This window comes from Rhea americana, unplaced genomic scaffold (genome assembly GCF_003343005.1).
Source record: "Rhea americana isolate MKP2758 unplaced genomic scaffold, rheAme1 scaffold_48, whole genome shotgun sequence".
Lineage (NCBI taxonomy): Eukaryota > Metazoa > Chordata > Aves > Rheiformes > Rheidae > Rhea > Rhea americana.
Window position 1 is genome coordinate 4,966,880 of NW_028186623.1, and position 25,852 is coordinate 4,992,731.

General features: G+C 43.5%; 2 protein-coding genes across 7 annotated transcripts in view; one reads left to right on the forward strand and one right to left on the reverse strand.

Annotated features, from left to right (window-relative positions):
* Positions 1-23,084, reverse strand: part of LOC146589163 (alpha-1,2-mannosyltransferase ALG9-like) — a 42,011-nt gene extending 18,927 nt beyond the window's left edge. For 3 of the 5 annotated variants that reach the window (XR_014897279.1, XR_014897278.1, XM_085316866.1), the window contains exons 1-13: positions 17,992-18,096; positions 17,104-17,242; positions 16,764-16,898; positions 15,834-15,904; positions 14,716-14,804; positions 13,533-13,668; positions 13,136-13,223; positions 12,884-12,989; positions 6,929-7,051; positions 4,819-4,973; positions 2,993-3,122; positions 2,137-2,284; positions 1,707-1,836 (exon numbers count right to left, since the gene is read on the reverse strand). Coding sequence is in view for 3 of the 5 variants with exons in the window: in XM_085316866.1 (XP_085172992.1) it covers positions 1,707-1,836; positions 2,137-2,284; positions 2,993-3,122; positions 4,819-4,973; positions 6,929-7,051; positions 12,884-12,989; positions 13,136-13,223; positions 13,533-13,668; positions 14,716-14,804; positions 15,834-15,904; positions 16,764-16,898; positions 17,104-17,242; positions 17,992-18,089 (1,548 nt within the window). In the remaining 2 variants the exon portion in view is untranslated. Of the gene's footprint in view, positions 1-1,706; positions 1,837-2,136; positions 2,285-2,992; positions 3,123-4,818; positions 4,974-6,928; positions 7,052-12,883; positions 12,990-13,135; positions 13,224-13,532; positions 13,669-14,715; positions 14,805-15,833; positions 15,905-16,763; positions 16,899-17,103; positions 17,243-17,991; positions 18,097-19,186; positions 20,581-21,307; positions 21,467-22,146; positions 22,351-22,483; positions 22,641-22,873 lie in introns of those variants that run through there. The other 2 variants (XM_085316867.1, XM_085316865.1) reach the window with 2 other exon arrangements.
* Positions 22,923-25,379, forward strand: CFAP68 (cilia and flagella associated protein 68). 2 transcript variants are annotated; one of them, XM_085316871.1, is made up of 4 exons: positions 22,923-23,505; positions 23,824-23,877; positions 24,067-24,133; positions 24,509-25,379. In XM_085316871.1, the coding sequence occupies exons 1-4, from the start codon at positions 23,281-23,283 to the stop codon at positions 24,712-24,714; spliced, it is 552 nt and encodes a 183-aa protein (XP_085172997.1). In that variant the 5' UTR covers positions 22,923-23,280; the 3' UTR covers positions 24,715-25,379. The 2 variants fall into 2 exon arrangements, with proteins under 2 accessions (XP_085172997.1, XP_085172998.1); XM_085316872.1 differs by lacking the exon at positions 23,824-23,877.
* The last annotated feature ends 473 nt before the right edge of the window (positions 25,380-25,852 follow it).

The following is a 25,852-nucleotide window of genomic DNA, read 5'->3' on the forward strand; positions in this document are numbered from 1 at the left end:
CAAGAAGGTCAAGTCATTCTTTTCCCCAGTGTCCCATAGCAACAGAAACAGATTTACTCTTCAATTTTCAAGCAGTGCAGTAATAGAAATTTACACTTGAAACTGAGAGATCAGTCTAATTTCTACAGCCATTAACACATTTTGAGCTGTGTATGGCTCAGATAATCCTTCTGAAACATTTGTTTTTTCCTATTCAAATGACCAAAAGACTCRTGTTATTTAGATTTATTTGGTATGTATGATCCTATTTTTTTCTAGGACTTGCTGACTTTTCTTTTTTTTTTTTCTATTTTGAATCTAGGTATGCTTTCACTCCTTGAGCTCAATGAATTCTAGAGAAGCTCCTGTTTTCTTGGTATTATTATCAGCTCAGAAGAAAAGGTTTGTTTTAAAACCCCATTTAAAATTTACATCAAGTAGCTAATTTCTAACTGCACTAAATAAACATGTTCCAGGCCCTCTTTCTTACATCAGAAATAACAAAATTGTAGGGTGACATCAAGAAACAACCATGACACCGAAGTCTGTTTCATTCTGCTAGTCACAGGCYCTGCACCAGCCAGCTGTCTGTGCTAAAAATATGCCACAACTAAAAAATTCCATAAATTAAATGCACTGCAGCAGACTGCTTCTCTCAGGTGGGTACACGCCTCCTTTCCATCTCCAATAACTACGTAACGAGGCTTGAAATAAGAGAGCTTTAACCCAGTCAATTCATCCCTGCTTTTATTCACAAAGGTTCCACCTCTGTTACTGTACTGCAAACTATCCACTTCTGAGAGCGTATCACAAGTACGTTGTATACCAYGTAAAAGACCAAAGTCATGAGCCATACAAATAAGCACATGTCCACTGTCTTCAGTCAAGCTACACTCACTCATGCACCAGAAACCTGGTCCATTACATGTGAGTGCTTACTAAATAACTGACAAACGTACCAAAGTTATCCTCCAAGGTGTTGAAAGAGGATGAAAAAAGGACTGTGCATTTCTTGGCAGTTCCTCTCATTCACCCCTTAAGACAGAAAAGGAAGGATGACTAAATATCTGATATTTAGTGCACCACTAAAATTTTATCTGTTAAGTAATTTTGCAAGTAGTTAGCTGACAGTAATTTAAAAATATTCATATGTGAGTGCTATTTTTGGTTAGGTAACACAAGACAACCCAGTAACATGAATAATACTGGTATACATTATCCTAACAGCTTCCCATTGAAATAACTGATGCAATTGTTTCGATGAAGTTCCAAATTAAGCTCCTTCTTCACTCTTGCAAATATGATGAATAACTTTATATTTTTAAAAAAAGGAAAGTACAAAGGAAAATTTCAATCCCCGCTCAGTGACAAACATTTTCTGCGGGGGATTTCAAACTACTCATTCGGGTCACTTGCCTGCATGCACAGTAACATATTATACTAAACCCAAAACTGCAACAACTAGGAATTATTACTTCTTTTGCTTGATTGTTTTTTTCTTTTCTTTTTTAAGCTCTTTAAATGAAAAATAAGGAGATGAAATGCAAACAGAAGCCAGACTCATATAAATGGGAAAATTTCTAAATGCTGCAGAGAACTCGTTTTTGTTCTGTAGCTGTACAGTCCCAGGACACAAAACGGGGAAATCTGATCCTTGATTCTAGGCACTATAGTAACATGAAGAATACAGTAAGGTGAAGAAAGGAAAACAGGAATGCAATTCTTACGTATCGAGATGGTTCTTCCCTGTTTTCGTCGTTCATGTCAGTGGGAATGATCCGTGTTGCCATTGGTCCCTTAGCAAATTGTTTCGGTAACTGGCCCCTGAATTCTGACAGGATGAACTGGAGCTGCCAACTACAGAGAACAGTGTTAGAAAGCCTGGCAGGAAACTGCAGGAGCTGGTAGCATTTTGCATGGAGAAAACTAAAAGTATAACCAAAGGCATTTCATTCTTGACAGCAGACAGCCCTGCTAGAAGAGCAGTCACATCACAGATTTTCAGTAGTTCCTGGCCAAAATAATCTGCTGACACCAGACCCCTGAATCCTGTGTTTTGGATAGGCTGTTGTCAACAGAGATACAAGGTCTAGAAGTTCTTCTATAAATACTTATGAGAAGTACCCTGCTTATGGATCTCACCAAATCAATCCGTACTTATCTGGCAGGAGAAAGCTGCTTGGAAATCTGTACCACTCCTTTCCCACACAGACATTAACCGGCCTCCCCTCTGGCACAGTGTGAATAGTTGGATCAGTGGCAATCCTGTGAAATTCTGGGTATAAGTCCAGAGGCCCATGGTAGCCTATGGAAGACACAAAGTTTAAACAAAGCTAACATAGATGATATTTGCATGACTTACCTCAAAAGACCCCAAATAAGTGTTCATACCTAGTTACCAAATGATAACTTGTTGAATAAATTAAATGGTCTGTACTAGAAAGCAGCTGGACTCCAAACCTTCCCACCTCCACATTTCAGAAGTGCTGTTACCACAGCAGCTTTACTGACATCCTCCCATCCTGACTGTTGAAACACTGCAGTAAAAAACACTRCTGCCTAATTTTGCTGAGGTGAGAAGGCTCACTGCCTGGCCTTAATTCAAGAAGGCACTTAAGTACCATATTTAATCCATCTCCATGAAGGTCACATATACCTAATTACAAATATTATATGGGAAAAARGCTTTTTCAAGTAAAATCGTATGTTTACAAGTTTAAGTATCTGCATAGACACTGATCTAGATATGGATTTTTTTATCAGTATAGTCTTACTAGCTAAAAGTGAAGGGCAGCAGTGTTTTAACTGATATAATTATACTGATAKGCACATGCATCTAATCAATCCTTCAGGTGACCACTACAAGTTATTCCTTTCCCTAGTACAATGACATCTAAACTCCTAAGGCTGTCTCACTTTCACTATGTTGGTACAGTCAAAGTAGCWCAACTTCAGCAAGCCTTAAGACTTGACAAGATCAATACCCCAAAAAGCGCAGGACTAAAATACCAACCTCTGAATAAGGCAACAGAGCGTGACAATGATAAGAGGCCAAARAGAAAGATAGTCCCCAGAGCCAACCAGTTGGAGGAGACCGTGTAGTGTTCCAAGCGGTAACGCTGGAATATGAAGTGGTAACACTTCTGAGGAGAGAAAATAAAAAAGAAAAGAAACAAAATATGGAGTTACTCAAATTCTGATAYGGTTGAAAAACTAATAATATGAGAAACTACAACAGACGCTTGTCTTGGTCCCTTTCTCCTGCTCTGCCTTTGTGCAGGAGGGATTATTCACYTCCTGTCCTAATCTGGTTTCTGTTTCACTTGACTTGTTTGCATTTTTCTCGTAACAGACTCACGTGGTTCAAAGGAGTTTCTCCAACAAGCTTGCACTGTTAGTATGGAATCAGTTCTAAACTCTCAGCTGGATACTGAATGCAGAACAAAACTATATTGGTGTTAAAATATGCAGGACAGAAAYACACACTAGAGTTTCCTAAAGCTACATTCGGCAGGTCCTAAACTGTTGCCTTTTGATGAATCTTCTGACAGCTGAGCAATTCTTTGTTAGAGACATAAATCTGCTGACATGACAAAGCTTGAACTTGTAAGAACTCAGAGACTGAAATTTACTTGGGGTGCTGCGAGCCTGGCGCTGCAAGGCATGAGTAGCGATGGGAAATCAAGAGACAGGATAGCTCTTATAAGTCACTAGGGTGGTGCAAGAGTGATTTGGAGGGTGCTCAGAGTGCCGGTGGGGAACCTGGGAGATGAACAGTGGTGCATAGCAGGACAGAGGGGTAACAGCAGAACAAAGCACAACAGCTTGAAGGCGCTATAACACAAACTAGTGATTGCATTCCTGCATGTCTTCCACAGAGGTGAGATAAGTAACTTTGAGCTTTGGCCTGGTTCCTGTTGATTTAGGATGTTTTACTCCAAGTGTTTTAATCATCATATATTAAACATCCATTTTTTGACKCTTACAAATGCCACAAGCAATTTCCTGATGCCTAAACAAGATCTTTTTCCYTTATCAAATCAGTGAAGGATTCTTAGCAGCACACAACAAAATGCATTCCTACCCCTTAAAGCTAGCCCAAMAGCATGCCAAGGATTTACAGTGCTACAGCAAGTTATTAATCCTTGTGACATCTCTTGGATGTTACGTTGCATTGGCACTGCAACATAACAACTGCTCTTCATCAGAAATTCCTACTTGCAGGGTGGGAGAACAACTCAAAGTCACCCTGGAATAATTAGTGGCAAGGAAATAATCCCAACCATTTATCATTTGATACAGTTCCAGACAAGTTCCTGATGTGATCACATCATATAGCCATGAAATCTGATCTTTTCTGCTGGGCTATTCAGAAGTCTGCATTGCAGTCCAAGATTATTAGATTGGTTCATTCTGTGCGCCACTCAGAGAGGGAAATCCCAAATAATTTTGCTTTTGCATCACAGCGTACAGAGGGCTAACAGTTTTGCAGATACTTTCCACTAACCTGTACAAAAGATTATGTTTTACTTAATAAAAGCAGCAACATGCACACACTTTAGTATTTTAACGGCTGTGCACTTTGCTTCCAGAGTCTTAACACCTATCCATGAAAAATAGTCTGGAAATGATACTGCACTAGCTAGCAGATTAGAGACAGATGATGACAAGTTACACACAGGACAGTGTTGAGCTATGTAAACACTGCAGATTGTGACGCTGCCACAGACACTCTGTARATGCACCCAAGCTTTGGAAAACATGTCAGGCATCAGCTAGCAGTTATACTCCCTAAAGGTATGAGCTCATTAAAAACCAACACATCTTACTAAAACTTACCTGAAGAGCAGAGAGCGCCACAGCACCGCAAAGACAGATGAGAGGATAGATGGGAAAGAGAAACCTCTCCTCTTTGTGGGGCTGACTGAAGAAAATCATGATCCAAACGTACATAGGAGCTAGTGTCAGCCAGTAAGGACGGCCCAGATTCTGAACTGAAAGAAAAAGATATACTCAGCAAAGTAGTAACGTAAGAGTAATAGGTTTATCCTATTTCCCTCTTGCACACGCTCACCATGTGTGTTAGCATATTTTAAATTCAGGAAGTCATATTTCTGACCCAAATAACATCCTTCAGACACARACACCCCATGTTCTGAGCAGAGGCGTTGCCATAATCCAAGCAACATGTCCAAACATTCAGAAGTTTGATTGGAGAATTTTCATAGGTTCCTAAACACTAACAGTCTTGAAAAGCTTCAGGAGACCACTTGCAGAGGATATTGGACTTAGTTACGGAATCCAAGTAAAAAGAAACAAAAATCCCTCAAGGATTGATTTGCCTAAAAAGGTAATCAGAAGTACCAGATTTCCTTTTGTGTATTATGCTGCACATACAAAATCAGAAACCTCCTCTGGACCTACCTTTCACTTACAAGTGGTTGTTTAGCCACTGATGTTTCCACAACCTTCATTGCTTCATTACAAAAATAACAGCATGTGAGAGGTCTCTCAGGTACCTTCTGCTTAACGCAGGAAATAACTGATTCAGAAATAACAACAATTACTCTGAATTTTAGTCACACTGAGGAGAGTTGCATAGTGCCTGACAATTTTCAATCCCTTTTCTGCCCTCCTTGCTACTCCCAACAGCAAGGTTAAACAATTTAGCCAAAGGCATTTCACACACAATAAGAACAAAGCACCCAGCAGAATGGTTCCTGCTGTTAAGTACAAAAACACTAAATGAACAGCAGGAAATCTTACACTTACAGGATCTCCTACAGGGCTTTCACTGGTTTCTGACAGTGTGTCAGTCATATTCAAGGAACAGATACAAGCAAACATCCATTAACATACATTTTCAGCAAGGTTTATGATTTTATGATGTTATTTTTTCTTGTATCCAAAAAAAAAAAAAAAAAAAAAAAATCAGAGAACAGAGCCCTGCCTGGACTGATGAATCTGAAGGCTGCTGCCGCTTAACATTTGCCATGAATCTTCCTTAGGAAGATGGCAGATGAGAATTCATGCTTCCTCAATACTCCTTTCCTCTTTTACTCTATAATCATTTGCCAAATGCTACACGTTTAAACTTGATATCATTTATTTAAGAGAAAACTCAAAATGAACTAGGGAACCTCCTCTCTCTGCTCTCAGTATATCCACACCTACAGAGACAATCCCAATGCATGGACTGTCCCAACAGGACTCAATCCTGCAACGTAAAAAATTCCTTTCACAATGCACACAAGAGCCCCAAGTTCAATTCCAACACGAGCAACACCAAAGACCAAGGGATGCCTCTTTTAGGCTCAGCCCCAAAAATGAAAAGGAAAACCAACTATGTTCTCCTAAACTGTTGCAGCAAATGTTCTGGCAGTGGCATAAAAAGCAACAGTGGAAAAGTATAGTAAAGGGTTCCACATATTATTACAAAGTCTACCATCTCCAGATGCAGATAAGATGGAAACAACAATAGGTATGTGGTTTCTTTCCCCCTTAAGATTTCTGGCAGGGTTATTTCTAAAGCATTTGCATGTCTGGCTGAAGGTTATGTACTGTACAATTTGTCAAGCTTAATCTGGATAGTTCAGCCTTGACAACACGATGTTCTTCAGCAGAGGGAGGCAGGGAACAAAGGGATCATGCTTAAAGAGAGAGACATGCCTCTGCCTTTCCACAGAGGGCCCTGTTAGTAGATACATCTCGGTATGTCTCTCTACACAGTGTAGACACATTTTCACAGTGGTAACTCCACCATGGTGTCAATACTGAACTGAGTAATGACCTCTAGGAACTTTGCTATTATTCCAAATACCTTCCCTGAACCTCATTTCACTTCCAGTAAAGGAAAGCTGCACTGTAGTAGGAAAGCTCTCCCCTACTAGCAAGTCTGCAGGAGATTCAGACCCCCTGTGCTCAGCGCTCTCAGCCATCTTTCACTCACCATGAAACTTCTGGAGCAGACACTCCATGAGGCAAGTCAGTGGCAGGGCAAGCAGGGCCAAAATAAATGCCACGTTGAAATTCAAAAAGCCATTGATGAAATAGAAGGACCAGGGTTCAGTACCTAAAGAATGGGAAAAGGAAACTTAAAAACAAAAAACACAAGCACTTAAGAGATCTGGATGTTACAGTAACTTCATTACTTTTCTGCCTGAAACAGACTGAGATATTCATTAGCACACATCAGTGCTCTACACTGAAAGCAGCTTGAAACCAAAGAATGGAAGGATGCGGACAGAGGATGTAGCCCCCTGAAATGAGCCTGAGCCAACTCAAAGCAGCCCCATGGTTCTGCCCCTCACCCATGAAATTGGCGTAACAGTGACACTGGAACTGGTCAACAGCCATACAAAAGTACCAGAGTATCTTACTATCATGTCTACCCTACAAACTTCGTTGTCTCCCTTTTCATGAATTATTTTTCTTCTTTTTCACTGGGTCATAATCAGTGTTACATCTGCTGCTCATGAATCACAGATCACTAACTCAATCTTGGCTAACAGAGAGCTGTGACACAAAACTCACCCTTGCCTTTTGGAAGCCTATGCAGCAAGAAAGTAGAGGCTGAAACTAATAAAGCCAGGAAACTCTATACCTAAATCATTCTTGCTAACTACAGGGAAGTAAGAGGGATAACCCAGAAGCACACAATGTTAAGAGAACATTATTACCTTGAAGTGCTGATATTATACTCCATGCTGGCAGAACTAGAACATCTACTAAAACCAAACAACAAAGAAAGAGCTCACATTCACACTTCGTCCAACTAAGACATCTCCTCTAAAGTGCATCTAGATGTTAGTTTTGATACCTCCTCAGAATCAACACTATTTAAAAATTTCCTGCTTCAATTTGTTCCTACAGTGTAGCTTTAAACAGCAGCAAGTCAAATCTACCTCCTAGCACACACAGTTAGGTGTTGGTTGCAAGCTGGAAGGATGCAAATTGACAGAAATTCCAGTCCAACTGTCATTCATTTGGACTCTTAACTCAAGATGCTTAAAATCCTGAACAATGAGAAATGCCAATTCCTCTCTGCACATTTGCCACTTTCTCGGTGTGATTAGTTCAATCAGGTGGTAAATGACACGCGGGGGCTTTAATCACTGCACTGTTGTGACATATGTCACATGCCGCAGCAATTTCCTGCAATCAGAGCCACTTAAAAAGGGTCCATGTTGAAATTAATCAGACAACTAAAAAGCAGCAGGGAAAACCCAACACCTCTGCAGCTCCTACAACTAAATACAATTACAAGCTGAACTAGTAATGTTAGAAGCATGCAGCTGGAGTTACCAAGGCCCAGTCCAAGCAACCAATTAGCACTGAAAACAAAAAGCAGTTATGGGGTTGGGTTTTTTGGAAATAGAGAGTGAATTAATATGGCAGATTGGAAAAAGATGTCAGGCAATAGATTTGACAGTTATCTGCACAGCAACATTGCAATAATGCCAGCATCCCTTCCCCTTTCTCTAGCCTCTGTTAGTGACTCTCCATTTTTGAGTCCTGCAATTCTAAGTACCCACTGTGAGGAAGATACGTATGCAGAAAGTAGGTCATGCCAGGACTAAATCAGAGCTATAGGCTGGGGTATGTCTGTGAGGGAAAAGCCCGAGGCAGTGTGCAGCATCATACTGTAGATCTTCCAGTGGATATCTGGAAAAAGTATACGTGAAGTGGGCTTTGTTTTCTTCTCAGCCTCCAGATCTTTCTGTTCTGGATCACAACATAGGTAAGGTTAACACTGCTTAAACCACTCTAGTAACTACTCTTACAGAGCACCAAGATCTCTCTTTTATATAAAAGGGAACTGGAACTGAATTCTGTAGCCTATTTCCCCACTCTCACTACTAAAACATACAACCACTTCATCACAGAAGATGCCAGGATCAAATAAAAATCTTCTTAAACTGATATAAATAGGTGCACAGTGCTCTGTGGCTCCAGTTAAACTGCACAGCAAAGTCAGGTCCTGTTAAAAGGTAGTATCAGGTCCACATTATCTCTTTCCACTTGTCCTAGTTATTATGGAAAGAAAAGGAAATGGACCAGTCTCAGATCTTGTCAGCCTAGGACTCAGGAACAAAGGACACTTCACAAAGCACACCTTCTCCACAATCCAGATACAGATTTAAAGGCTCAGAAGTTTCCTGAGGGATTCTGCTAACAAAAAAGGTCAGCTGGTCTAAAGCACAGTTYTAACACAACAGATAGTCCCTCATATTTTTTGCAGTGTGACTGAACTGCCCTTAAGCAGTAAGGACCGGAGCTCCCCTCCTTCTCCAAGGACCTACTTTCTGCTTTGACTAGAGGGTGGGGAAGCCAAATGGGAGAAGAACAGTGCATCACACAAGGCAAGCTAAGTAACTCACAGACACTAGATTTTATATAGAAAGCACAGGCTTGGTTCGCTGTGGTGACTCACATTCGGYCTCGTTGCCTCCCAGGGCAAACCGCTTTTCCTCTTGTTATCCACAAAGATTCAAGGTGATCTGAGAAAGGACTGCAATGAAAAATATCAACCTTATTGCATACAAGAAGTCCTGGCTGAGGACAATGTCCTTCAAGCAGGGGGAGGGACACTGAAGGACTCTCCATGCACAGCACTGATGGGAATAAGCTTCCACAGCATCACCTTCAGGCCATGACAGATAATTTAGCTTTTCTAAGTATTCCATATGCTACAGCTGAGCAAGTGTGAGCTCTAGGAGACAGGCTGATGGAAGTAACAGAGAAAAAAAATATAATGCAGTTGCAGTTCATGGCACTACAGCTCCACACTGGAAAGAACCAACTGAAAGCACTGCCAGACACTGAGCCAGAAACTGCTTTGAACTTTGTGCTCTGTAACTGGCTCCAGGAACCCTTACAAAGATTCAAATCACAGACTAGATAGAGAGCTTAACAAGCCACCACGCTGCAGCTCAACCACAGCAATGGTGAGGGCAGCTCAGGACAAAACAGAGATGTTGTAAAACAGGCTTTAGCTAAGGTACCCTGTCTAATATTTGTCACAGGCTAAAAGCCCGCATACACACTGAAACTGCAGCTCAGCTGTTAAGCAGTAATTAAGCCACAATAATTTGATCATGAGTCACAGCCCCCATTCTAAACAAGTCTGATTCAGTCCTAGTATAATAAACAGTCTGCTTTCTGCATTTGATTTATTTTCACTTTACTTAATGACTAGGACTCAACAGAGCAAGGTGTCATGAAAAGCCCCAATTCCAGTACACTCAGTCAGAGCTGAGCCTGAGCTGAACAAAGCTTCCCAAAATGCCATCACATTGCAAATCATATCCAAATCTCTCACCACAGGAAGCAGGACAAAAGCTGTGCCACCAATCATGTATTCTTAGCATACATGCACACAAAAACAGCATAAAACCTCAGAATTAGGCTTAGGAATATCTGCTTAGAAGCTACTTTCCCTTGACTATAGAAATCTAATAACCACAAGGGGAAATATTCATTGCACAGATGGTGTTTATCCAGAAGGAGTTTATTGCTAAAGAAAGAAAAAGAAATCTAGCCTTGCCTCTAGGACTCCAGTCAGCAGGCAAAAGGAAAGATACTGTCGTGATTACATTGAAGATAGAGGCTGATGACTGTTCAACCTCCAGCTGCTTTTGCTCTCATCATATGAGAGTTGGGAAATCCCTGTTCCAAAGCCAAAAGGGATTTGCCAGCCTTTCATCTCCCCTGGTAGCGTTATTTCTCCTTATGAATAAGTGTTTCAAAACTCTCTAAACACACAGTGTTGTCCTGACCACACTGCATTTAAGAGCAGTTTCAGGCAGGCTCTTTTATTAGCCCAAGGATGTTATACAAATGTCACTATGAATAAAACACTTCAGAATAGATCGGTCCCTGGAGGACACTGAAAACAATCCATGCACTAGTATGGAAAAAGGTCATGGATGAGCCCACGCGAAACCCCATGAGAGACAAAGCCTGGAGTTTCCATTATGGCAAATTCACAGCAAGAGGCTTCAGAGCCTTCCTGCAGAGATGAGGAACCACAGTATGGCAGCCATCACTGTTGTGCCACAGCACAGTGAACAAATCACTACTCAGCACCACCCAAAACAGTCCTTCAAGTGAGGCTCCAAATACAGCCTGCAGGGCATGGCTGGAGAAAGTCTCCACTACTAATCACTGCTGAATCCCTCCTGGAAAACCTGACCAGGGTTGAAACGCATTATAGAGATGCTGAAAATCCTGTGCCCTAAGGCTCCCTGAAGTCTCCTCCAGCAAACGGTCCCTCTCAAGCTCTGCTAGAAACAAAATACACTATTGCTCTTCAACTCTAGCACTACAGGATACTAGCAACCTAGTGCAGTGGCAGCTCCTGAACAAAGACGATGGCTTTGCTAGCAGGATTCAGATCTGAGGTCTGGGTCATCTAGTATCCTGAAAGGCTAGCACCAGGGAATCTCATGATAGGCAGATGATGTGCCTTTAGATTAGATATCATTCTGGTCTCTAACATGAAGAGATTATCCTAAACCCTGAAGTGTAAGGTTCAACATCCATTCTAAATTTGACATTATAATTGACGATGACAACTCTGACTGCCCTCGATATCCATAAATATTTCTAACCCCCTTTTAAATTCTGTTGAGGCTATCAGCTTAGTTATTTCCCATGGCAATTATTTACATGTCTAACTACATGTTGTCTGAAAYGGTGTTGTCTACATCAATTTTGAATTTTTGCTAACATAAAAACTATATGGAATGAAACATTAATCCTGTCTTTGCCACTGACTTGCTTTACAGGCTTAGGCAAGGCACTTCCTTTACTCTCTGTTCAGCTCTGGAAAGCAGAGATAATTTTTATATTACTTAAACCAAAACATTTATAAGCTCTATGAAGGGCTTACAGAAGGAAGATGGGAACAGGAGCCTAAACACTCTCGTTACTTCTTCTGGACTCTCTGCCACTTGTCATTTTCGGAAGGACTTTTTTTTCTCCCCACAATTCAGTTGTCAAAAAGAAACAGGGAGATCAAGTGTAGCCTATATGAGTCAAGCCAGCCCAGGGTCTAGCAGAATTGCCAGAGGAGCATGTGGAATGAGTTAACCTTTCTTCCCTCTCTAGAGTCTCAAAGATGCCTTTATGGTAACCTCAGATGCTACTTGCCAGCAAAACCCAGGCCACACACTGCCAAATAAGCAAGATGATTCCCAAAGCACAGTGTGGAACGAGGGAGTCTGCACAGACCTGATGTAAACTGAAATAACGATGGGTCCTGCACTGCTACATGTCTTCCCAAGGCTCTACACCCTGACTGTGAGGAACAAGAAGAGCCAAAAACAGGATTAAAGCTGACGGACAGACACATGCACACATCTCTCTTTCCTTATCTTCTCTAATTAAATCAGCAGTTGATCTGAGTGTGTAACAGCATTTTTCAGATATATGATGAGTCATCCAGCTCTTTATTATAAATAACCATTCTGAAAAAACACCCAGAAAGCACAATATAAACATGACTGGACACTGGGGCAAACCCAAACTACATTAAACAATTTCATTTGTACCTGTTGCCTTCACATTGCATCCAGACAAGTTTGCTACTAACAGCTCTCTGCTGTGATGTGAGGTTGTTGAGATATCTCATGACAGTTTGCAGAACTTCAAAACCAAAAGCAGCTTGACTCAAAGCACTTGAAACCCAACCGGAAATCTGACAATACCCAATGGATTCCCAGCTCAGGAGAGACACCCCGTGGCAAACAGCTGAAACTGACACTCTTTGGAGCTTGCAGGCTGTCTTTGCTTCTGCATATGTCCGAAAAAGGATCAACAAACAAAACCTGGTATGTCACTGTCCCCGACAGTAGCAAGAAAAAACACCAATTCCCTTCCTGTTGTGTTATCTTAAACTCACCATAGAGATCAGGTCCATGAGAGGTGAAGACATTGTATAAGACAATGTTGAGAGGTGCAACTACCAGCTTCCCATAGTAATAGCTGTCCACAATTACCAAGGGCACCTGGAAGAAAGCGTCTATAATGTATGGAGTGCCAAAAGCTTTCGGCTGGACAGCCCAAAAGCTTTATGTGATTTTGTTTACAGAACTCTTCTTCCATTCATTGCAAGCCCAATCTGTTCCTTCTTTGCATTGTTATAGGAACTTACCAGAAACATGATCAATGATACAACACACCAGTTCAGGAAGCTTTTCCACCTCTKCTTCATGATTAACAAGTCAAAGGCAACAGGAAGCCTGAAAGAGAGATCAGGTATCAGCTGGAGACTTTATCTTGTCCCATCACGAGGTTTTATGTCCCCTTGAAGCAAGTGGGACAGTAACTGGAGGAGAGCCATCACTTCATTGGGGTCTACTGCTCCCTGTTCCACTTATTCAACTCAGCTCTTCTCTATATATTCGGGTCAGGAAATTCTCCCAAACCTAAGCTGTTCAAAGCAAAGAAATGAGGTTGTGGTTCCTCCAGCCCTGCAGCCCCTACATTCTCCCCAGCCAGGCAACAAACATCTGAAAAAGTGCAAAACTCCTAAACACTCCTCTCCTTACCCAAGAGCTGCACTGAAGGGCCAGCCCACAAGGGCTCCAGCGGCCACCCCCAACACAGCTACAGAGGTCTTATCCATATACCAGCCAGTCATGGCAATCATTGTGGTGTACATGCAGAAACTGCTTGGGAGGAAAGCTGCAACACAAAGAAAGAAAGGAGTTAGCACAGCTTTCCCACAGTTAGAGAACTGCACAAGGCCAAGATAAGGCTGAACATCTTGCATTGATTCCTTTGGAGCTGAGATATTATACTGGAAGCTCTTACTTCAGCGAAAGTAAAAAAAGAGGCTTCTTTGTTCTTGTTCTGGTAAGACCAAAAATACTTCCTTTAGGTGTGAACACCTCTTTCCTCAGTGGCACCCAGCAGCAGTACTCRGTTCAGAGTGTGCATAGTTGCAGATGAACAAGCACTTGCAACACTTGCTTTATCCTTTGCATCCTGCTAGGTTGAAAGAATGAAATTAATCCACTCAAAAAGCAGCAGGAAATGGAAGCTGACTGGACGCAGTTTCTGAAACAACTGCAGACAGCCTGGCAGGATATACATGAAAAATAAAGAGATCTATATTATTATTAAGACCAATAAAGCAAAAATYCTTTCTCTACTCACCATAAACTAAAAAAAAAGACAAAATAGGACTCAGCACTCTTAAGCTGTGAGATTACCCTTTCTTTAAATTTTGGTATGGACATGACACAAAACTCTTGCTCAAGGCCTCTCTTCACACTTTACTCAATACCCACAGCAGGTGTTTTATAAGACTTTCAGCAGTTTACCTGGCAGACAGGCACGGCCAGCCAGGAGAGACAGGACACAAAGGCAAATGACAATGCAAAAAAACACGGCCTTCCTTCCTTAGATTAAATCGTGTTTAAGGAAGACAGGCCAATATCCTGTTTGAAGGGTATGGCTCCACTGCATTGAGACTGGAGGCTGCAACAGAAATAAATATGCCCTGGAAGAGGGAAGATAAAAGAAAGTGATGCAGGAAATGTCATCTGAATCAACAACTGTCACCACACCTGCTGTAAGAAATACCTGCAATACAGCACAGCAAACTATCTAGTATAGGGTACTGGCTGCTAGGGAGATATTTTAGTACTGTCGATTTTCTTCTTTCTGGGCTTGTCTTTGGTTTCTCTGGACAAAGTCATTGTTAAGTTCATTGCTGAAGACACTTACCTGCAGACGAGCAAAACATCCCAGTGCTGAGGACTAAGAAGGCCAACATCAGTCGACTCACATGTAGTCCAAACTTCTTGCACACAGCCCTAAGGAATTAAGAGAAAATYAGAGACCAGAGAAATATCCTCAGTAAGTACACAAAAGCACAGTACCCAATGTATGCAGAGCCACAAGCAGTTCCTGGAGCATTCCCCAAAGCTTTAAGCTGGGTGACTCATTCCTCAGCCCATAAAGACAATCTGAAGACCAACATAGTCACCTCTGGCCTGGGGTTTCAGATCCTCTCAAACTACACCACCACAAAACTCTGGTAGAAACTAAGTGTGCTCTAATGTCAACTGCATTTGTGCAAATCTCAGGAAGTCAGGAATTACTAGACCTGTTCAGTAGTCCAAAGTTTACAGTCCATCAGGTCCAGCACCTTTTTCTACAACTATATTTTAATACTATGCATTAGGTTCATACTAGGGAGTTTGCACCACTGTAGCAACATCAGTTTATCTAATGTTTTCTCCTATCACAAAATCTCACCAATGGCAACTTCATGCCAAAAGTCACAGCTCATGTCCTTAAAACTAGACTGTTGCCAACAGAAAAGTCATGCAAGGTAATGGCTTGAAAGCCACAAATGAAGAGGCATCCAGTAAAAATAAAAATTTAGCTTAAACAAGGTAAGTGCATGCTCAGGCTACTGCTTTCAGTGGATGTAAACATCATCGTAGATATATTGCAGAGAGAATCTATTATTGCATCCCACTAAGAATCACCACAATAAGCACACGCAGCCCCAGTCTCCCTCCCAGCAGGCCTCAGTTTACAAGACATCCACTCTACTTGCTGGCGTCAGTGAGAAAGAGAGTGTAGCCAAGGCAAAACACTGCAGTGGATATGTAGGCGGTGATTCTCAGACTAGATTTTTGTCCTAGCAGTGGAATTCTGAAAAACATGTCATTAAGTTGTCTTGAGGACATATATTTTTAAATTTCATTGTGAAGCAACCCAATTGAGTAGAGACATTCACACATAGGCTTCAGGGTATGTTTTTTGCAGCAAGAATTGAATGTGTTATTCACACTGCTTGAAAAGACTTACAGCAGACAGCTTCCTATACTCACTTATAGAAGTAGAGTTCACATACGCAGCTCAGGAAGGCCAGGAGGCATCGGAGAAAATAGAAGATAAGAACCTAGGAGATGTACCCAGAGTCAAAACACGGTTTGCAATGAAGCTGATGCACCTGCTGCTAACAAGCAGGTCCCAAGAACAAAAGTTCTGAATAGGATGGAGCAAATTTGGCAGCAGTAAATTAGCCTATTCTTGTAGACCCAGACTACACACCAAGGGATGGCAAAAGCTCCCAGCAGCTCAAGACCAAGCCCTCTAATCCTGAAGTCCTTTACAATAAATAAAGCAAACAGGCTGCACTGAACTGGCTGGTCCTAGCCCTCTATTCTTGAAGGCTGTAAAGAAGAATATTTGCAAGAACTAATATACTCCAGGTCTCTGAATACCATGCAACACCAAGGATGCCCCTAGATTCTCTTGGGGAGAAACATTCAAAGCATTGCAAAGGTTACTCAAGTAGAATGCACATTCAGCAGTTTTGTTTACTCTACTGCAAGGTCAGTTCACAATGTCACTTGCAAAACACGCATTTTTAGAAATAGTTCATTGAAATAAAAATTGAAACAATCACTGATAGCTGGGGTGGAAAATAACAGGGGCTCTTGAAGCACAGGGGTGAAAYCAACCACTGACACACAGCAGATAAGAGCCCACTACCCCTGCACAACTGCCCCCAGGCCTGCAGACACTGACAACACCAGGGAGCCCCCAGTTCCTCCGAGACACCTTCTCAACCAGTGCAGAGCACGACAGCACTTCCCTGCAGATCTCCAATGACTTTTCCTTGGTCCCTCGAGTCACTTCACAAACCGTTACAAACAGTAATGCCATTATAATTGACAAAAGACAAATAAATTGTTTAATCCAGACTAAAGGTACATTAGTTTCTCACTAGAAAAGCCTAGATACATCTTATTTACCTTATTGGTTTGTAGAACTCTAGCGTGGAACAAGGCTGGTAATGCATGAAGCCACAAGTAAGCATAGGAACGGATGGCATAGGCTGGAGAGTATTCCCACGTCTGAAACCCCTTCCCATAAATGAGGTAGTGTGTCTRCAAAGGTGATTTTTAAAAAAACAAAAAACAAAGAAATGTGGATGAAACGGAGTCCACAGTTTCACACTTCCCATTATTGAACTCTTGAGTAAGATTTGTCTTTGAAAAGCACAGATTAGCATCAGGTTTTAGAAAAAAAATCTAAATTTGCATGGGCTAACTGCAAACTCCTATGTCCCTCCAAGGAGAAGAAGCCACTTACCGGTTCCCAGTAGTTAAAAGTCTCATCACAATCTGAGATGTTGCTCAAGAGAGCAGCACAGAACCTGGCTGAGATGAGACACTTGAAAGCTGTAGATCCTTCAGGGGCCCAGACTTGCCCTGTTTTGTTTCCAGATGGTCTAGTCCAAAGAAAAAATACAAACATGCATCAGGAAGACTCAGTAACTGGATCACAAGTAGTGACGTGACCCTAGGCAAATAACTATCTAGGAAAGAGCCCTTCTAGTTCTCTAAGGGACCAAGAAACTCTTCAGTTTTGAACAGCCTTTTGATATCTGAAAACAACGCCTTGACCAACACCTGTGAACCGCTCTTCCTTTCAGACCTCACTGCTCTAAGCATATTTGCATCTCCTTAATTTCCACCATGATGCAAAGTTCATTTAGAGCGTGTGGTCAGTTCAGGTGACACTTCTATTTGCTGCTCTCTTTGTGGGGCACACAGCCACCTCCCGGTATCATTCCCCCATGCCATATAGAAGCAAGACTCCTGCACCCCTCGGGGACCACCCCACTACTGACAGCCAGCCCCACGACCTCAGCCACCTCCCCCAGCCCTGGAACAGCAAGGCAGGCACTGCCCTGGCCAAGCCAAGGAAACCTTTTCCACCACGCCTGCCAAGCCCCGAGGTGCCCACCAGGGAAGCCTGCTCCTGGTGACTGCAACCCTCCCCGAGTAACGGTCGCCCACCCGCCCTCGCCCCAGGGGACGGTTACTGGCCCCCGGGAGGCGGTTACCACCGCGCGCGGCGGTTGCTGACCCCGCGCGACTGTTGCTGACCCTCCCGCCCCGCGTGACGCCTGCGCACAGCCCGGGGAGCGAGCACGCGCCCCTCGCTTTCTAGCCGSCGCGCCCCGCCGCCACCTACTCAGCCCGGCTCTCCTCCGTGCCCGCCGCCTCCGCCCGCGGCCGGGCCGCCTCGCCGCCGCCGGCCCGCGGCCGCTGCCGGGCCCCCTTGGCCGCCATGTCGAGTACGGGCAGCCGGGCGCCCGCGCCCTCCCGCGAGACGGGCCGAAGCCGCCGGCCGCCATGCCGGGTGTGGGCACCGGCGCACCGCGACGCCGCGCAGCGCCCCCGCCGCAGTCCGCGGGCCGCAACGCGCTCTGCCCGCAGCCGATCACCTCCAGGAGCTGCAGAGGGCTCTTAACGGCCGCAGGGGACACAAGGACCCCCGCATCGCTCAGACCTGCATTAGGCTCCAAAACCTCTCACAGGGCTCCATCAGGCTTAGCAGGAATTACTAGGAACTGCTAATATGTAATCCTGCTCTCCCCCTCTGGGGTTAGAATCTACCCAATCTTTTGGAATCTACTAATAGATGGAACTAGTAGTAGAWTTTTTTTATTGGTAATATTCATATGCATAGATGCTATTAATGCAATTTTCTAATACTGTCTAAGCGTACCAACGGTATCTGTAGTAATTACTGCCGAAATGATCTGTAACCCTTCAGAATGCATTAGTAGAAAGACCAATTATATGCACTGTAACTATTTATACACATACCTCAGAGAATCTAACAGATTCCAGTAACACAATCTATGACCAGAGTTACCTAGTAGTAGCTATTAATATCTATTGTAGCTATTAATATAGTAGCACCTCCTAGTAGTTTTTAAAATGTTAGTATCTATTGGAATCTAATCATAGAATTATTATTAGTAACACTGTCTATATTAGGTATTAATAAAGTAACTACTATCTAATAACCTACCAGTGACTTGAGATACAGTTGTATAGGGCCTATCCCCACATTGGCCTTCCTTATCCTGTAAAGAGCTGCACAGAACAGACCTAGCAAACAGTGGGCACTGATATGACTGAGCACCTGCTGCAAGAATTATTTAGTGCTCAAAGCTCATACAACCTTTTTCAACTCATTACAAATCTCAGGTTCAGTACACTTCATACAGTAGCCATCACTGCAAGCAGCTCAGTGAAGGTAAGCAGCACTGGAAGAGTGAATTGGCATCAGTAAATAGATGAATTCCAGTTTCACAGCTATTACAGGAACCTCATAAAGCAAGCTTCCACTTTAAAAAAAAATGCATTACTGACAAAGAAAATAGGAAGGCACATGGTCTTTGTTACTTCTAACAGGAATTTTCATATTTAAAATGCATGCAGATGCATCAATTAAGTCCACAGCACCTTTATAAAAGGCGTTGCAACAACACACAGTGTTAGGTTCAACAAATGCAGTCCACATTTTCCAGACCAGCAACGATTACAGGTGCTGCTGAGAGGCTGAAGACAGCTTTCAGTGGTTTACCGAAGAGTCACACGCAAGCAGTGCTGTATTTCCTTCCGAAAAAGCAGTTGCATTTCTGCCACCTCCTGGCAGCTCAATGCCTTGTCACAGGACTGATAGGTCAGTCTGTAGCAGAGGCTCTTCTGCGCAGTCTCCAAATGCTGGAAACTGTCAATTAACTGGATGGATACAACTGTTTCATGTGACACCTGCCTGGCAATGGTGTGAAAAGCAACTTCATCAAACTGTTCCCTATCAGGAACCCAAAAGCTGACATCATGCACATAGGAAGGSGGATAGAGAGAAAAACTCTTGAAAGGCCTTAACTCTCCTCCAGGAAACTGTCTGAGGAAGCGCTCGTCTGATGTCCAGAGCATTCGCCAGTCAGCTATTCCACAGATCAGCATGGCTAGGAGGTCAAGATTCACTGATGCAAACACAGCCACCAAATCACTGCTCTTTGGTCCATCACAAGCTGTGCTCACACTTCCCACACAATAGCCCTTCTCACAGGAGCCTAAAGCATCCATTTCCACACAAACCAGGTATTGAATTTTAGTAACCTGAGCTTCAAAAGCAGCAAAGTCTTTTAGCTCTGTTGTTTCAAAGCTTTTTGCTTCCTGCAGAGTGACGTTCAATTTACGATCAGAAACAGTCTGGTGTAGTGAATATATGCCACTCCTAATGGTATCCACCAACATCTGGATACAGCTGTTCTCCATACCCTTGTCAACTGCACATACAAACACTGCCTCATGAAAAACAGGCAGAGAATGAAGAGAGAGAAGACATTTCCTGAAAACAGGTCCAGAAAGAACATAAAGTGTTCCGGGCAGAAACGCTGCTCTTTCGATTAGCGTCTGAACATAGAGCAGCAGGGAAGGTCTAAGGAAATACTGTTCTGAAATTAGGTTGCCCTCTTGTACCTTCATCCAGCCATGCTCATCCGTGTCCTTGCAAAAATCAGTGTGGGAAAATAACACTGAATTTGCCGGTCCATTAACCATTTGTTCAGTGCTGGCACTCTGCTCTGGGTTGGGAATGATCCAAAAGACATTTGAATGACAAACACCATTGATGTGACCTTGGTGGAGCAGAGGAAKGGAGCAGTCAATGCTTTGTATTGGAAAGACTTGGCTGAGCTCTGCAATGAGCTTCTCCTTGACTGTTCTTACTGGATGTTCCGAATTTAGTTCTAGGAAACCCCTGTGAAAAACAACACGGCAAATTACAGACACCACTTGACAGATTTGCTTGAAATGCCATCTGTAATCATAATTTGAAGACAACAATTTACCCAAAATGATCTCAGATATTAAACTTGTTTTCAGTAGCCACCTGAACAAGGAAGGTCTTTTGTCAGAGATAACTGCTAATACATTTTCAAGACACTGGGGTTTGTGTTGCAGTCGAGGATTAACTGCACTTTCACTTGCGGAAATCAACTTAACAGCAAGCATCATGAGGCTGCCACTAGGCACTGGTGCTGCCACTAGGCACTGGCACCGCCAGGTTAAAGAAGCCAATCTGGTACAGTTAGCCCTGGGTATTCTCCAGACTCTGCAGTAGTTCACCTAGAAGTTTAGCACCTCTCACCCTAGCTAGCTTTCATTTTGCAGTATTACCAGACACCAAGTCAACTCCCAAACTCCTAGCATCTGCATGACATATTAAAACATTCATCTTTACTCCTGCRTGCAAGCACTCACTACCTCAGTCTTAATCAGAAAGTGCTCTTTCTTCTGTAGACTTATTTGGAACAGGCCATGACCAAAAGACAACTCAAAGCAGACTTCCAGAAGAAATGTAAAAGCAAATTCTGTAAGGTGGAAAGGAGGAACTTCAAGCAACCCCATTTTATCCGAGACCCGGGCTGGCCATATATACTGTGAGTGTGTGTTACTGCCAAACACTTGCTAATTATAATACTTACCTGTTAATTTTATCCACAAGCACTTGTGGTACTTGAAAAGAAACTCTTCTGCTTCCCAGTTCCATCTGGCAGATCATAGGTTTAAGACGTGGAAGTGGTGTGCTTCGTGTGAAAATGTGGTTTAAAGCACCCTCTACACTGAAAGATTTATCCTGACTCCTGGCAATATATAAAAGCATAGCAAAGTCATTGATATATTTGCATATTTAATGTGTCAGAAGTGTGCACAGTGATACAGATAACCTGAAAAGAACTACCAAGCATAACACTAACGTACCTATTGCTGAATGCCAGGTCTTGTCAGTAGGTGAGCAAAATGCTACACTGTTTTATTTTACTGTGTCAAAAGCCAGAAGAGGTTATCCAGAAAGGTTGTGGAGTCTCCATCCTTGCAGGTGCTCAAAATCCAATGGGACATGGCTCTGAACAATCTGCTGTAACCAATCYGGCTTTGAGCTGCAGGGTAGGATTAAATGATCTCCAGAGGTCCCTGCCAACATCATTACGGCTATGATTCTAAGGTTGTCTGTTGTGCAGATACACATACCACAGTCCCCTTCCTGTCTTCCAGGTGAGATTAACTTTTGTTCTGAAATTGACCACCTAGATCCTTAAAATCCTAAAATAACCTTATTTCTGGAGGATACTCTCTCAAGACGATTGAATTTTAACCTTAGCTATTCACCTTACAGACAAAAGGGACTGGTGGCTATTTTAAGGAATAAAAAAGTGAGTTCCCCTCTCTCTCCAAGAAACAATAGACTAAAAGAAGATATGATGGTGCCAGGCATTATGAAAGCATTAGTATCAATATTTGAGTTTTGTCACATGACAGTTACCTGTAGCCTGTACATTTATATCCACGAATATTCTCTGCATTGAAGGGATGAACATCACTCAAGATAAATCTGGCTCCTGCTGCCACAGACACTATTTGCCAGCTGTTGTGCCATGCTCTCCTTGGCTGATCAGCAGGTGTCCCTCCCTGCCCGTTGCAAAGTGCCACATGGACCTCACCTTTCTCTGCCAGCACATCGGCACAGCTAGAAGGAAAGCCAGGCAATAAGAGAAATCTGTGAGTGCACTCAGGACTTCTGTAGTGTTAGTGAAACATGTGCAATGTGGCTAGAAGGTCGTGTCATAGCAGTGAATTTGCAAAGAACTCCCTCTACTTACCTAGAGAAAAACCGGGCAAGCAGCTCTCTGTTCTTCTTCACTCCAGCTTTTTTCCCACAGTGAGGGAAGTTGAAATAAATACACGAAAACGCTCCATCTGCTGGTAAGAAGTAGTCCTTCAGCTTGGTGCAGTCCACAGAAAACAGAACTTCGGCTCCTCAAAGGCAAACAAAAAGAAGCACAAGGAATTTTAAGTTATGGAAAGTTTTTAAACAAAGGCAACCACTAAACTGCATTAAAAGAGGAAGACTAAATCGGGCTGTTAAGAGTATAGACCTGCAGCACAACTTCACCTCCCGGACATACATACTGCGAAGAGGAAAAGAATAATAATTTCAGAGCTGCCCAGCCCACCGGCAGGKTCGGGGAGGCCCCGCGGCGCCGCCTCACCTCTCTCCCGCAGCCGCCGGATGTTTTCGGCCGCCAGCGCCCGCCCGGACACCTCCTCTTCGGCCTCGTAGCAGGTGGCCACGAGGCGGGCGGCGGCGGCTCCGCAGAGGGCGGCCGCGAAGGAGAAGTTGCCCTCGCCGAGGAGCAGGACGCGGCGCCCCGACCGCATCCCGGCGCGGAGCCGCCGCCGCTTGCGGCACAAGATGGCGCCGCCCCGAGGAGCCGGAGGCGGGCGGCGGCGGCGGCCGTTGGCGGGCGGCGGCGGCCGTTAGACGCGCGCGCTGCCCCCGCGGAAGGGCCGAGCCTCTCTGCCGCGCTGCGGGGGGAAAGGCTCCCCGGGGGTCCCCTGTAAGAAGCAGCGCTTCTCCTGGCATCAGGAAGACAGTTGTCCCTTTCTGCCCCGCCGCATGGCGCACACGGGGCCGTGGCACCCGTGCCACGGCTCGCTGCTGCGCGCCACCGGCCACGGCGAGGTGTGGGCGGACTGGAGCCCCACCGCCAAGTTCTCCCAGTTCGGCTGGAGGTGCACCACCAACGAAAGCGATTATTCGCACAAAACCCACATAGGGAACTGGAACGAGGAGCAATGCGATATCCAGAATATCGTGCAGCCCAAGCCTCTGCCTTCCCAGGTGGGTGCTTCCTCTTTTCGCCTTATCATGGCCCTAGCGAGCCTCGSCTGAGATGCTCCTTGCTCGCTTCGTTTGTCGTGGGCACTGGGCTTTATCCCTCTAGACCTGTCGCCTCTGCAACACAGATACTTGCAGCAGTAGCTTCCCTTTCTGCTGCCCTGCTCCCAGTCTTTGCTACAGGTCTTTAAAAGTGAGGAAAGGCAACAGTCTGCTCCTTTTCTCCAACCTCGGCTTAGTGCCTTGCAAGGGTCCCACTCCAGGAGCACAGACTTGAGAAAYGGCTTTTCATTTCATCTCTCTGTTTTATTCCTTCTGAAGATAGCCCCAGTGCAACTGCCTTCTCTTTGCTGTTCAGCGTTTTGCCCTTTCATGGTGAGTCAGAAGAAGTCACCCAAACTTTGTCATCTTACCTTAGCCTGTCTTTAAAGAGGTAGCGTAATTGCAAAYGCTTTGGTCTTGTAAGGTACAAAATGCTAAAGCTTACTTATATCTAGATAGCATTAGTATAATRCTAATGTTTATTTATGTTTAGCTGTTCTAAATATGAGCTTTTCTTTTCAGTATGCTCACTGCTTTGAAACAACTTACTCTTCAGATTACAACAAGGGAAAGCATCAAAGAACAAGAAGTAGGTGCACAAAAACATAGTCTATTTGATCTGTAAGGTAGCTGAAGAGAAGCTTCTAAATGACAGCTGTGCTTAGAGATGAAAGAATTCCGTTTTCCCCTCTCTTGTTGAGTTGTGTTCATGCACCACCATGGAACAGGTATTTCAAGTCATTTAGGGAGTGGCATTTGCATTTCAAGTGTTCTTGTCTAACTAACATCATCACCTCTATCCCCAAGGAGCTGCCACTCAAAATTCCCATTTCTTGCTCCAGAATTTGAGCCTAAGAAAACACTGCTCTGCAGAAAAAGTTTCCCTCAGTTTCACTTTCTGGATATAATCTTACTACTTTGCACTTCCTCAAGGGTTTTTTGCTTTGTTTTGTTTTTCTTTTAGGATTTAAGCGAGAACCTCATTGGTTTCCAGGCCACCAGCCTGAGTTGGAACCCCCTCCTTTCAAACAAACTGAACAGTCCTGCTACATGATCGACTACAGGCCTCCACATGGAAACATTTCCTCTGCTGGTGTCCAAGGCTCAGAGGAAGAACAAGAGGGTGCAGGAAAAGCAATAGCAAATCTACAGACTGTGTCTCCAGAATGACAGGAGGCCTATCTGCCAGCAGTGCTACAAGGATGGCCTTCAAGAAGAAAAACCTTTCAAACATTAAAACCGAATGTAGCAGCATGTGAGAAACATTCTTCCTGCTTCTCAAACTGTACTGTTTGTCACTTGGGTGTTTTTCTATCACTTGTTTTGTGTACAGAGGTGACTACAAGGCATCTGAGTCATGCTGTGCCTTCTCAGTGAAGCTCAAATAAGACTCTGAGCTGGAAGAGCGTATAGAGCCAGCTAAAAGGAAATGCTAGAACTTGGCATTTAGGTGGAATTTGAGGCATTTGACTATGACCCCACATCACTGAGTGTTTGTTTTATTTCTCTCACAGCCACAGAATAAGGATGCCCTTTCACTTCGTTTGAAATTTAAACTGATGCCTTCTATGAGGTCTTTTGTCTTAGCAGGTAAAAGGAACAGAAAAAAAATAGATTGATCTATAACTGAGTGGGACCATTAGGCGTTACCGGACATATTAGTGGCGTTCTGTCCTTTTTGGACAAGAATTATAGAAATTCAATTCCAGTGCTACTAATTTTCCTTTCTGTGGGTATCTCTTTGAAACCAGAGATGCTAAGCAGCTGGTAGCACCTGAGAAGAACTTTGTAGCATTTTGCATGGCTCAACAATGTTAACATAAATCAGATTAATATTTTAGACTTCAGATGCTATTTATTGTCTCAAGGGCACTAGCCACATAGTTTCAAAGTGATGTGATTTGCACCACCAGAGCAGGACATTTTCTCTGCTCTGGGTGTATCTGTTTACAGCAGCTATGCAACTGTCGTTTGCAGCCAGTCTGGATTGGTTGCAGCACTTGGACACTTCCCCATGCCATGAGTCATTCTAGAGATTTAAGATACAATTGTCCCCCATTCAGTTGCTATCTAATACCCATATTTAGAACCGGTTTCAACTGTCATGTAATTGTCTTACTGGTCTCATCTCTACTGGAGAGACTTTTCTGTTGCTTGTGAAACACATTTAGAAATCCTCCAGAAAAACTGAGGGAAAGTGCTCGTGCAATTGCATGTTTGCAAAACATTAGAGTAATGAAATGAAATCAGCAAAGAGGTTTTAACCACCAGGACAAGCTCTCCTGGATGCACCAGTGCTCAGGCTATA